The sequence below is a fragment of the Phyllobates terribilis genome, unplaced genomic scaffold (genome assembly GCF_046119375.1).
Source record: "Phyllobates terribilis strain yellow unplaced genomic scaffold, ASM4611937v1 Scaffold_9__5_contigs__length_417890890, whole genome shotgun sequence".
Lineage (NCBI taxonomy): Eukaryota > Metazoa > Chordata > Amphibia > Anura > Dendrobatidae > Phyllobates > Phyllobates terribilis.
This window is the reverse complement of record NW_027362769.1, coordinates 379,728,260-379,742,362: the sequence shown is the minus strand read 5'-3', so window position 1 is coordinate 379,742,362 and position 14,103 is coordinate 379,728,260. Positions and strand designations below refer to the sequence as shown.

The 14,103-nt window shown below is 50.3% G+C and overlaps 1 protein-coding gene across 1 annotated transcript in view; it reads left to right on the top strand.

The window, feature by feature from the left end:
• The window catches only part of SLC5A10 (solute carrier family 5 member 10), a 114,411-nt gene that overhangs the window by 8,173 nt on the left and 92,135 nt on the right, over positions 1-14,103 (top strand). Inside the window, exon 5 of the mRNA XM_073648457.1 lies at positions 3,080-3,184. Coding sequence (XP_073504558.1) covers positions 3,080-3,184 — 105 coding nt within the window. The remainder of the gene's footprint in view (positions 1-3,079; positions 3,185-14,103) is intronic.

Below are 14,103 nucleotides of genomic sequence, written 5' to 3'. Positions count from 1 at the left end.
ACTAACAAACTTTCCTTCCTTGGCATCACTGAAACCTGGCTCACCCCCTCTGACACAGCCTCCCCAGCTGCACTTTCGTACGGCGGATTCCACCTCTCCCATACCCCCTGCCCCACCGGCAAGCACAGTGGAGGAATAGGTTTCCTCCTCTCAGATAACTGCTCCTTCACCCATATCCCACTGCCGCCCTCAATTACTCTCCCCTCTTTTGAAGTGCACTGCTTGCGCATCTACTCCTCCTCCAACCTCCAACTGGTTGTCATCTACTGCCCCCCAGGATCAACCACCACTTTCTTTGACCACTTCATCCCTTGGCTACTTAATTTCCTCTCCGTTGACATCTCCACTATCCTCATGGGTGACTTTAACATCCCCATTGACCCTTCCCTCTCAGCTGCCTCTAAGCTTCTATCCCTCACTTCCTCCTTCGGCCTTGCTCAATGGTCTTCCACACCCACCCACAAAGACGGCCACACGCTGGACCTCATCTTCACCCGCCTCTGTTCCCTATCTAACCTCTCTAACTCACCTCTCCCTCTCTCTGACCACAACCTACTTACATTCTCTTCCCTCTCCTCTCCAGGTCAACAATCCCCACTCCACAAACTTGCACACCCTCGCAGAAATCTCAGACACCTTGACCTACACTCTCTCTCTGAATCCCTCCTCCCTCTTACAGACATTAGTTCCTTACATGATGCAGATGTTGCTGCCACTTTATACAACACCACAACCGCTGCAGCTCTCGATACTGTCGCCCCCCCTCACACATACCAAAGCTCGCACAATCAACAGACAACCCTGGCACACCAGCCTAACTAAAGAACTGCGACGGGCCTCCAGGGTTGCCGAGCGTAGATGGAAAAAGTCCCACTCCAATGAGCACTTCATTGCATTCAAACAATCCCTCACTACCTTCAAGTCCACACTTACTGCAGCAAAACAAACATACTTTGCATCCCTCATATCCTCCCTGTCTCACAACCCTAAACAACTATTCAACACCTTCAATTCTCTCCTCTGTCCCCCAGTGCCTCCTCCCTCTCCTCTTATTTCAGCCGAAGACTTTGCCTCATTCTTCAAGCAGAAGATTGACACCATCAGACAAAGCTTTTGCCTAAAGCCCCCACAGCCCCTCCCCACACCTACTCAACCCTTCTCCTCCAAAACCACTTTCTCCACCATTTCTGAAGATCAACTTTCCTCTTTAGTCTCCAAATCACACCTCACCACCTGTGAACTTGACCCAATCCCGTCCCACCTCATCCCAAACCATACCACTATCTTCATCCCAACCCTAACCCACCTCTTTAACCTGTCACTAACAACTGGGGTCTTCCCCTCATGCTTCAAACATGCCTCAATCACACCCATCCTCAAAAAGCCCTCCCATCACCCATCCTCTCTGACTAGCTACCACCCCATATCACTTCTCCCCTATGCCTCAAAACTACTGGAACAACACGTCCATTCTGAACTGTCCTCCCACCTCTCCTCCTGCTCCCTCTTCGACCGCCTACAATCTGGTTTCCAACCGCACCATTCTACTGAAACTGCACTGACTAAAGTCACCAACGACCTACTAACTGCCAAATCTAAGCGACACTACTCTGTCCTCCTCCTCCTAGACCTGTCATCTGCCTTTGACACAGTGGACCATTCCCTCTTACTACAGACTCTCTCATCTCTTGGCATCACGGACTTAGCCCTATTCTGGATCTCCTCATACCTAACAGACAGGACATTCAGCGTCTCCCACTCACGCACCACCTCCTCATCTCGCCCCTTATCTGTCGGTGTCCCCCAAGGTTCAGTTCTAGGACCCCTGCTCTTCTCCATCTACACCTTCGGCCTGGGACAGCTCATAGAGTCTCATAGCTTTCATTATCACCTCTATACTGATGACACACAGATCTACCTCTCTGGACCCAATATCACCTCCCTACTAACCAAAATCCCACAATGTCTGTCCGCCATCTCATCCTTCTTCTCTGACAGATTTCTAAAACTTAACATGGATAAAACAGAGTTCATCATCTTTCCACCCTCTCATTCATATCCCCCATCTGACCTATCTATCAATGTCAATGGCTGTTCACTCTCCCCAATCCATCAAGCTCGCTGCCTTGGGGTAACCCTGGACTCTGATCTCTCCTTCACACCACATATCCAAGCCCTTTCCACTTCCTGCCGACTCCAACTCAAAAATATCTCCCGGATCCGCACATTCCTCAACCATGAATCTGCAAAAACACTAGTGCATGCCCTCATCATCTCCCGCCTCGACTACTGCAAGCTCCTGCTCTGTGGCCTCCCCTCTAACACTCTCGCACCTCTCCAATCTATCCTAAACTCTGCTGCCCGACTAATCCACCTGTCCCCCCCGCTATTCCCCGGCCTCTCCTCTCTGTCAGTCTCTTCACTGGCTCCCCATTGCCCAGAGAATCCAGTTCAAAACCCTAACCATGGCATGTAAAGCCATCCACAACCTGTCTCCTCCATACATCTGTGACCTAGTCTCCCGGTACTTACCTGCACGCAACCTCCGATCCTCACAAGATCTCCTTCTCTACTCCCCTCTTATCTCCTCTTCCCACAATCGTATACAAGATTTCTCCCGTGCTTCTCCCCTACTCTGGAACTCTCTACCCCAACACATCAGACTCTCGCCTACCGTGGAAACCTTCAAAAGGAGCCTGAAGACCCACCTCTTCCGACAAGCCTACAACCTGCAGTAACCACCGCTGCATGACCAGCTCTACCCTCACCTAATGTATCCTCACCCATCCCTAATAGATTGTGAGCCCTCACGGGCAGGGTCCTCGCTCCTCCTGTACCAGTCGCTGTCACATTGTGTTCAAGATTACTGTAAGTGTATTTGCTATGTATACCCCTTTTCACATGTAAAGCGCCATGGAATAAATGGCGCTATAATAATAAATAATAGTAATAATTACCTGTATTATATTATTGGTGCTGCACTGCCATCTACTGGCAAACAGTGGGTACTGCAAGGTATAAACAGAATTTTCACATTTTATTATGTTCATCATCTATATGTACATTACTATTACTTCAGATTGTCACCATGCCGGAGTATCTGCAGAGAAGATTTGGAGGTGAGCGGATCCAGATGTACCTCTCCGGACTCTCCTTACTCCTGTCAGTCTTCACTAAGATTTCCGTGAGTATTTACCATGGCTGCAGATCAGGCTACGATGGGAGTTGTAGTTCTCGGACAGCGGATAAGTGAAAAGTTTAGGATCATCGGTTGAAATCTTCAAAGAAAAGTGTGAAATTATTTTGTGATTTTTTTTAATTTTTTTTTTAGCTATGTAAAAGGTTAGTTCTCTAGTCACATCCAAAGCTGTGTGACATCTAGCTGTCGCCTTGGATGTGTTTGGAGTAAAATCCTATATTTACCTTGTAGTATCTGTATATGATGTTAAAGGGGTTGTCCAGGATTGGGAAAACAAAGTCTGCTTTATTTCAGGAACAGCGCCACCCCTGTCTATAGGTTGCAACTGGTATTACAGCTCCGCTCTATTGGAGTGAATGGGGCTGAGCTGTAATACCGGACACGACCTGTAGACAGATGTGGCGCTGTTTTGGAAGGAAAACAACTATAAGTGGAGGTACGGTACTGTGTATCCTAGCCCCTCTGTGACGCCATCATTATATGAGCTGTGCCCACTCCATACAGTGCGAATGCCGGCTGTGTGTTAAAGCCACACCTGAGAGGAACTGCTGTGATCAGAGATGGGTCCGATCCCAAGAGCTTATTCTTTTTTGATGCAGCCGTCAATCCTGACAGCGGATTATCTTTAAGTAAGTAAAAATGAAAAAAGAAAGGAAGGAAAAAAAGAGGAGGAGTGAGAATGAAAACTCGCCAGAACGGGAAGGGGTTAACCTTTACTTGTTCTCTAGTTAGATCTAAAGCTGCACCGACAACCAGTCATAACTTAGCAATACTCATACTGACATCTGAGAGAGTCACTATATAAATCCACGACATGAGGGAGAACAGGTGCAGTCCAGCTCCTCCGCACAGGCCCCGCCGCCACAGCTATGGTCAGTCTTATCTGGGATCCTGACTCGCCCGCCTGGCCGGGGTCCTGGCTCGCCCGCCTGGCCCGGGTCCTGACTCGCCCGCCTGGCCCCGTCACATGTAGGTCAGAAGATTTACTGTCCTCGGGCTGCAGCTCTGAAGAAAGTTTAGAGAAGTCAGAGAGTCTTCTCCAAATGATGTAAGACTGAGGCTTAGATAAATGGCTCAGCAGACAGTATCACACAGGATAGGCTTAGATACACAGCTCAGCAGACAGTATCACACAGGATAGGGTTAGATACGCAGCTCAGCAGACAGTATCACACAGGATAGGATTAGATACGCAGCTCAGCAGTCAGTATTACACAGGATAGGATTAGATACGCAGCTCAGCAGATAGTATCACACAGGATAGGGTTAGATACGCAGCTCAGCAGACAGTATCACACAGGATAGGGTTAGATACGCAGCTCAGCAGACAGTATCACACAGGATAGGATTAGATACACAGCTCAGCGGACAGTATCACACAGGATAGGCTTAAATACACAGCTCAGCAGACAGTATCACACAGGATAGGGTTAGATACGCAGCTCAGCAGACAGTATCACACAGGATAGGCTTAGATACACAGCTCAGCGGACAGTATCACACAGGATAGGATTAGATACACAGCTCAGAAGACAGTATCACACAGGATAGGATTAGATACACGGCTCAGCAGACAGTATCACACAGGATAGGGTTAGATACGCAGCTCAGCAGACAGTATCACACAGGATAGGATTAGATACGCAGCTCAGCAGTCAGTATTACACAGGATAGGATTAGATACGCAGCTCAGCAGTCAGTATCACACAGGATAGGATTAGATACACAGTATAAGGCCTGCTTCACATGTCCTGATATTTCCGGTACTGGAAAAATCAGTACCGGAGATATCCGTTTGTCTGTGTGGCATACGTGTGCCGCCCGTGTGCAGCATCAGGATCACACATACCAGCGCCTGGGAATCAGCAGTACAGTTATCGCTGTTCCCAAGCTCCGGGTGCTGGAGAAATCTCTCATCATTGTCCCCTGCTTGTGCTGCGATCAGCACCAACAGGGGACAAAGATGAGCGTAGTATTCTGGTGCCGCTTTCTCCTAGTGTAAAAATAAGAATAAAATAAAAAAATCATTATACTCACCTGCCTTGAGGCGACTACACACGCCGAGGAGCAGAGGAGAATGACTCGACATGAATGTCATCAGTGTGCATGTGTGTTGGATGTTTTGCGGCCCGTGCAGCGTGCAAAAAACGGACATGTCAGCATGTTTTGCATACAGACACACGATTCATGGAAACACACTGACATGTGCGCAGACCCATTCATTTGACTGTGTCTATGTGTGTCAGTGTCTCCGGTACGTGTAGAAACTGTCACCACATGTACCGAACACACTGACCTGTGAATGAGCCCCAAGGTGCACCCCCTGCGGTCGAGTCCTCAGCTGATCACTGACAGTCTATAATCGCTGTGATTCCTGCCTCTTCCATGAACCAGCCTGTACTACTGATTCCTGCCACCTTTGGGAGCTGCAGGCAGGTGTATATACATATATATCAATCACTTGGTGGCGCTCGCTCAGTTACCTGCTGTCCAGACATCACATTGAAGTCTCATAAAACACTAATGATGTTTCTTCAAAACACAAATTAAATTGCGGTTTACAACCAAATGAAGTCCCGTAGCGGAGTACAGGACCCATCAGGGCTGCTGTGCCCTCCTGTGGCTGAAGGGCGGGAATCCTGCCGGGTTAATATATCAAGGACAGCTGTACCAGCAGTGGTGAACATACCATTGGTGCAAGGACCCATGAGATAAGGGGCCACTTCCAACTCCAAAGCATCAAACAGCTTCAGTCACAGGCGCATTACTGAACTGTAAGCGGCCCATGTACTGTTCTTGGACAGGTACTGCTCCTGTATACAAGTAATGTTCTAGGCCTTCCCTAAAGCAGACAAAGTGGCTGATAACCGAGCACAATAGTATTTTTATAAATGTAATGTCCCTTTAAATTCCGCTGTAGATGGGATCTGTAGTTCCACAGTGTTTCTGCTGAACAGACGCATGACCTGCGGATGACACCGTGGTACAGACAGCTCCGCTCTTTCACACAGGTCGTCCCGTTGTGTTGTTTTCGGGGCCCCGTCTCACGCCCTGCCGTGGCATTTGGATGTCTTTTATTCCCGAGGGTCGGACACACCCGTCATATATATATATATAAGCGCAGGATCCATTGTCTGCCGTCTCTGCATTATTCACTGCCACACTCTGTGCTGCAGACAGAATTCATGGCCCGTATCCATTACCATGTGTCATTTTATCTCCCGGATCAGGTGACATTCACTAATAATTCTCCTTTATATATGGTCACGTTTACGAACATTCTCATCACAGAAAGCTGTAAACATGTCAGCAAGAAATCCACCTGCAGCAATACAGAAAATAGTAAGCGAGGAGGGGAGGGGGGGTATGCAGCTGCAGCTTCTCTCTCTCTCCTTTATTCTGTGATTCTGTATGCTGTGAGAGGGGAGAGGGAGCAGCACTATGGTGGCATATCCCATGTGTGGGCAGCAGGAGGCTGGAAACCTCAAAGTAGTATGATCCATTCCTGACCACTCGAAAATCATCAAAAATGGTTTCACATCTGCAGCTGCGTAACAGTGATTGTGCGGAGCGGCCACTTATCGGTAATGACCATCTCACCTGCCGATCACAGCGACTTTGGACTTTGCTCATACAACATATTAATCATGAGATCAGACTGACACAGGGAAGGAAGATAAAGGCAGGGACAGCACATTTCTTCTACAGACTAGAATGTCTACTAGGACCATTTATCTGTATGTTTGCACGTGTGACACTTCATCATGCATGATTAAAGGGGATGTGCATAAAGCTAATGTCCAAATAAAGTGCAGGCAGTTTGTAATGTACATTAAAATCCGTACTGATCCTGAGTTATATCCTGTATTATACCCCAGAGCCGCACTCACTATTCTGCTGGTGCAGTCACTGTGTACATACATTACATTACTGATCCTGAGTTATATCCTGTATTATACCCCAGAGCCGCACTCACTATTCTGCTGGTGCAGTCACTGTGTACATACATTACTGATCCTGAGTTACATCCTGTATTATACTCCAGAGCTGCACTCACTATTCTGCTGGTGCAGTCACTGTGTACATACATTACATTACTGATCCTGAGTTATATCCTGTATTATACCCCAGAGCCGCACTCACTATTCTGCTGGTGCAGTCACTGTGTACATACATTACTGATCCTGAGTTACATCCTGTATTATACTCCAGAGCTGCACTCACTATTCTGCTGGTGCAATCACTGTGTACATACATTACATTACTGATCCTGAGTTATATCCTGTATTATACCCCAGAGCTGCACTCACTATTCTGCTGGTGCAGTCACTGTGTACATACATTACTGATCCTGAGTTACATCCTGTATTATACTCCAGAGCTGCACTCACTATTCTGCTGGTGCAGTCACTGTGTACATACATTACATTACTGATCCTGAGTTACACCCTGTATTATACTCCAGAGCTGCACTCGCTATTCTGCTGGTGCAGTCACTGTGTACATACATTACATTACTGATCCTGAGTTACATCCTGTAGATCTTTTATTATAAAAATGAAAAACATAACAATAATAATAACCAGAAAATAAACAATGTAATGAACTGGTCCAGCCGCTCCCTCTCTCCTCACACACATATTATACATATATACACAATAATAACTACCTACACCATGACATCTGGTCCGGTTACCAAACAAATAATAACAATATAATAAACAATAACCGACAAATTATATACAAACTAATATATACATTCTTTTTTTTTTTTTTTTTTTTTTTTTAAATAAATAAAATAAAATAAATACTAACTATACAAATATATACAAGACAAAACAAAACCCCCCACACTCGAGCCCACCAGTCCCTCCCCGGCACTGACCTGAGAGCTGGTCCTGCGCCTCATGCCTCAGTCCAACGTCCATAGGCCAGATCAGGCAGTGCCAGTTTTTCACCCAAATAACCAGTGTCCCACAAGATGAACCCACCTCCCCCCTTTTCCCTCCACCCAACCTAACACCTCCACCCAAACCCATATATACAATATATACAGAAACAAACAATACAATAACCACAACTGACAAAGCCCAAGTTCGGCGCCTGCAGCCCTACATCACTGTCTACTGATCAATAAAACAAAAATCTATGGTGTCAGCAGCAGCCCCCCACCAGGAGAGGAGATGACCAGACTAGGGCACACTAAAAGAAAAGCCCCTCCAGAGGAGAGCGGCCCTCCGTGTACCCAGTCTCTCATACTCCAGAGAACGCACCTTCACCAGGTCACCGAGTATGGTCCTAAACACATCGTCCACTGGGAGGATTTTCCGCTGCGTCGATACTAAGCACCGTGCGTTCCACGTGTGATACCTAACCACTGCGCTAACTAGAAATAAGGTGCAGCGGTCCCGACCACCCAGGTCCCCGAATGCTCCATAGGCCCATTCCGCATAAGAGAGACCGGCCAGCCGGGGCCAGCCAATGGAGGCGCCCACCCTGTTGTACACCTCTGTGTTAAAGGGACAACGGAGCAGGAAGTGGTCCATGCCTTCAAGCATGGTACCACAATGCTCCCGAGGACAGTTCCTATCCTCAGAGCTCCTACACTTCAGATTGTCCCTCACACACAGTTTCCCATGGAAGCTGCGCCAAGCCAAGTCCCAAACCTTCGAGGGGATCCTGATAGAATTCAAAAGATGCAGACCCACCCCAAGATCCCGACTTGGGCAATCCCTGAGCGCCAGAGGCCTCTGAAAATGGGTCAACAGAACCCTTTTGTCAAGGAGCTTCCTTGGCAGAGTCCTGACCTCCCACATTCCCAGACCCCACCAGCGAATTACCTTCAGAACTACGGTAGCGTAAGCCGGGAGAGGTCCATGCGGTGTGCGGAGATCCTTCACTTGCCCTCCTGTCTCCCATTCCTGGAAGAAAGGCTGAAACCATCCCTTACAGGAGAATACCCACGGAGGAGCCCTCTCTTTCCAGAGGTTTGCAATATTGATCTTAATGAAGGTATTCACAAGGAATACCACAGGGTTGACCATACCCAACCCTCCTAGTCTCCTCGTACGGTAAGTAACCTCCCTCTTGACCAGGTTCAGTCTATTCCCCCATAACAGTTGGAAGAACAAACTGTAGACCCGAGTCCAGAGAGGCTCCGGCAAGATGTACACACTGCCCAGATAGATCAGCAAAGGGAGCAGGTAAGTTTTGATCAGGTTTACCCTTTCCCTTAGGGTCAAAGACCAACCCTTCCATTGGTTCACCTTCTGAGTGGCGATCTCTAGCCTGCTGTCCCAATTTTGTTTGGGCTAATCCCCCTGGCCAAATTCGATGCCAAGAACTTTTGCAGAGACTTTGGGTTCTGGAGGGGTGTCCGGGAGATCAAAACCAGGATCTCCTCCTCCCAGCCAGAGACTCTCTGTAACGGGTCTGGGAGGCGGAACCTCTGAGCAACTCTACAAGGGGGCGGTCCTTGTGAGGAAGCGGGTGGCTCCCAGGCAAGACGGGCAGGCAGTCACAGCAGGTGACCGGGACAGTCTCTGAGTGAACGGGCTGGAGGTCACGGCAAGTGACCGGGGCAGTCTCTGGATGAACGGGCAGGAGGTCACGGCAAGTGACCGGGGCAGTCTCTGGATGAACGGGCAAGAGGTCACGGCAAGTGACCGGGGCAGTCTCTGGATAAAGGGTTGGTACGACCTGTGGCGGCTGATGGTAGACGTGAGCTCCCAGGTGAGCAGGCGAGAGTCTCTGGATAAACGGGTGGTCACAGCATGTGACGGCGGAGCCTCCAGGAAGACCAACAGACAGGCGGCAGATGAGCGCTCCCAGGTGAGCGGGCAGAAGTCACTGGACAGGCAGGTGGTCACAGCACGTGACGGCAGAGCCTCCAGGTAGGCTAGCAGACAGGCAGCAGATGAGCGCTCCCAGGTGAGCGGGCAGGAGTCACTGGACAGGCAGGTGGTCACTGCACGTGACGGCGGAGCCTCCAGGTAGGCTAGCAGGCAGGTAGCAGATGTGCGCTCCCAGGTGAGCGGGCAAGCTGGTCCTTAGACAGACTGACAGGAGTTGGAAGGCAGACCGTCGGACCTCAGGCAAGCAGGCAGGTAGCTGATGTGCGCTCCCAGGTGAGCGGGCAAGCTGGTCCTTAGACAGACTGACAGGAGTTGTAAGGCAGACCGTCGGACCTCAGGCTAGCAGGCAGGTAGCAGAATATCAGGCAGGAATAAGACAGCAAGCTGGCAGGAATCTGGCAGGTATCTGGCAGGTAACTGGCAACGGGACCTGAGGGCTGAAGCAGAGTAGTGAACAGTGCAACAACATTGCTCGGGCACCTCCATTTTGGAGGAGGTGCCTTATATATGGTGAAGTCCTCCGGCCATTGGCCGGGGACTCCTTAGGACGGCGCGCGCGGCCCCTTTAAGAGGAAGGGAGAGCGCGCGCGCGCGCCCTAAGCACAGTGGCCGGGAAGGAGCGCGCGCTGCCAGCAGAGCGGGAGGAGGACGCCGGGCACGGAGCAGAGAGGTGAGGGGAACAGCGTCCCTGCCTAGCAGAGGGCAGGGACGCCGGCGCTACAGTACCCCCCCCTTTAGGCCCCCCCTTTTTTAGGCCAGACAGAAATTTAGCAAGGATAAGAGGGGCATGGATGTTCTCCCGGGGCTCCCACGTTCTCTCCTCAGGACCAAACCCCTTCCAATCCACTAGAAAAAAGGTCTTTCCTCTTACCCTTTTGGTGGCAAGAATGTTCTCTACCTCAAACTCGTCCTCAGCAGAAACCGGAGCAGGAGGCGTAGGGATCCGTAAGTTGGCCGGGAGTTTCAATTTATAGGCCACCGGGTTGATCTGACTGATGACCTCCAGAGGACCGATGAACCGAGGCCCTAACTTGTAAGAAGGTATCTTGAGTCGGACATATTTAGATGAGAGCCAGACTTTATCTCCAGGACGAAATTGTGGAGGATCCAGGCGTTTTTTGTCAGCGTGTCTTTTCATCCGTTCGGACGACTGAAGGAGTGCGGATCGGGTACTCTCCCAAATGGAGGAAAATTTGCTAACGAGAGATTCCGCAGCCGGGTTGTCCACAGAGGTGGAGACAGGAAAAGGAATCCGAGGATGCTGACCGAAGACTACAAAAAACGGGGATTTGGAGGAGGATTCGCTCTCGTGATTGTTATAAGAGAACTCGGCCCATGGTAGGAGATCCACCCAGTCTGAATGATGGGCATTAACGAAGTGCCGGAGGTAACTGGTCAGGTTCTGATTGATCCGCTCCACTTGACCATTGGACTGTGGGTGGTAAGCGGAAGAGAAGTCCAGGGTGACGTCTAGCAGTTTACAAGTGGCTCTCCAGAAGCGTGAGGTGAACTGTACCCCACGATCCGACACGATGTGGAGGGGCAGGCCATGAAGACGAAAGATGTGACGAATAAAGTCTTTAGCTAGCCCGGGTGCAGACGGGAGGCCTGGCAGGGGAACAAAATGAGCCATCTTGGAGAAGCGGTCAGCGACCACCCAAATGACCGTACAACCGGCAGAGACTGGGAGGTCAGTTATAAAGTCCATTGCTATATGCTGCCAGGGGGCAGCAGGTACAGAAAGCGGAAGGAGGCGACCGGCTGGCAGATGTCTCGGAACCTTGTTGCGGGCGCAGGACACACAGGCAGAAACAAAGTCTATTACGTCCTTGTGCAGGGTAGGCCACCAGTAGTGCCGGGTAATAAGCTGGAGGGTCTTTTTCTGACCGGCGTGGCCAGCCAGTTTAGACGAGTGACCCCAGTGAAGGATCTTCTCCCGATCAGGTACTGATACGAACGTCTTTCCGGGAGGGAGACGATTTAGACTCACGGGAGCCACCTGCATTACTCTGGCGGGATCGATGATGTGTTTCGGATCTTCCTCGAGATCAGACACCAGAAAGGATCGAGACAAGGCGTCCGCCTTGACGTTTTTGTCAGCCGGGCGAAAATGAAGAACAAAATCAAAGCGAGCAAAAAACAAGGACCACCGGGCTTGGCGCGGGTTAAGTCTCTGGGCATGCTGGAGGTAAGCCAAGTTCTTGTGGTCAGTGTAAATTATTACTGGGTGAAGAGCCCCCTCGAGCAGGTAACGCCACTCCTCCAATGCCAGTTTGATGGCCAATAACTCTCGGTCTCCTATGGAATAATTGCGCTCTGAGGAGGAGAAGAGTTTAGAGAAGAAGCCGCAAGTTACCATCCTCCCCGAAGATGATTTTTGAGTAAGTACCGCTCCGGCTCCAGAGGAGGAGGCGTCAACTTCCAGGAAGAACTGCTTGTTGCCGTCCGGGCGATGCAGCACCGGGGCGGAAGAGAAGGCCTGTTTTAAGGAAAGAAAGGCCTCCTCTGCTTCGGGCGGCCACTCTTTGGGATTAGTACCCTTACGGGTGAGCGCGGAAATTGGGGCAGTCCGGGAAGAGAAGTGTGGTATGAAGAGGCGGTAGTAGTTGGCGAAGCCCAGGAACCGCTGAATGGCCTTCAACCCCTCCGGTCGAGGCCATTTCTCGATGGCAGACAGTTTCTCTGGATCCATTCGTAGGCCTGTCTGAGAAATAATGTAGCCCAAAAACGGAAGCGAGGTCTGCTCAAAGAGGCACTTCTCGTATTTAGCGAAGAGGTGATTCTGCCTGAGCCTGAGCAGGACCTGACGAACGTCCCTCCGGTGAGTCTGGAGATCCGGAGAGAAGACCAAGATGTCGTCCAGGTACACCACTACGCAGGAGTAGAGAAGGTCCCTGAAGATGTCATTGACCAACTCTTGAAAGACGGCAGTAGCGTTACAGAGACCAAAGGGCATTACCAGATATTCATAGTGGCCGTCCCGGGTGTTGAATGCCGTCTTCCATTCATCCCCCTCACAGATACGAACCAGGTTGTACGCCCCACGGAGGTCCAGTTTGGTGAAGATTCTAGCCCCCCTCAGACGATCAAATAACTCCGGAATGAGCGGAAGGGGGTACTTATTCTTCACCGTGATCTGGTTAAGGCCTCTATAGTCTATACAGGGACGGAGAGAGCCGTCCTTCTTTTTGACGAAAAAGAAGCCTGCTCCCGCCGGGGAGGTAGAATTCCGGATGAATCCCCTGGCCAGATTCTCCTCAATATATTCGGACATCGACCGGGTCTCAGCAGCGGATAATGGATAAATACGCCCACGGGGAGGAGTAGTACCGGGTAACAGGTCGATAGGGCAGTCGTATGGTCTATGAGGGGGTAGTGTCTCTGCCTCCTTTTTATTAAAGACATCAGCATAAGACCAATAAGGAATCGGAAGTCCAGGTAGATTAGCTGGGGTAGGAGAAGGACGGACGGGATGGACGGGAACCAGACAGGTGTTATGGCAGTCCTGTCCCCAGCGAAGGACCTCTCCGGTCTGCCAGTCAAGCACGGGTGCATGTCTCTGGAGCCAAGGTAGACCTAGCAAGAGGGCGTGAGAGAGTCCAGGCAGAACATGAAAGGAGATACTCTCAGAATGCAGCATTCCCACCTGCAGAGTAATGGATTCGGTGATGAGTTGGATGGGGCGTGGTAAGAGACCCCCATCCACGGCAGCAACAGACAAGGGTACAGCCAGAGGTTTGGTGGGGATGCGGTATTTCTCTACCAGGGACTGTGAAATAAGATTCCCGGCTGCTCCAGAGTCAAGTTGGGCTAATTCGAAATAACGGTTCTCCCCGCAGACGATTGAGACTGACAGCAGCAGAGATGGAGAGGATTTATTCTTGTCTAGGTCGACCTCTCTGAGCGAACCTAGACACAGGTGTTTCCCGACCTCTCCGGGCAGGCACGGATCCGGTGCTCCTTACTGCCACAGTAGAAGCAGCTCCCCTCGGCACGGCGTAAGTCCTGACCGGTTTTGACCATCTTGGTCTGGTCGACCTGCATAGGCTC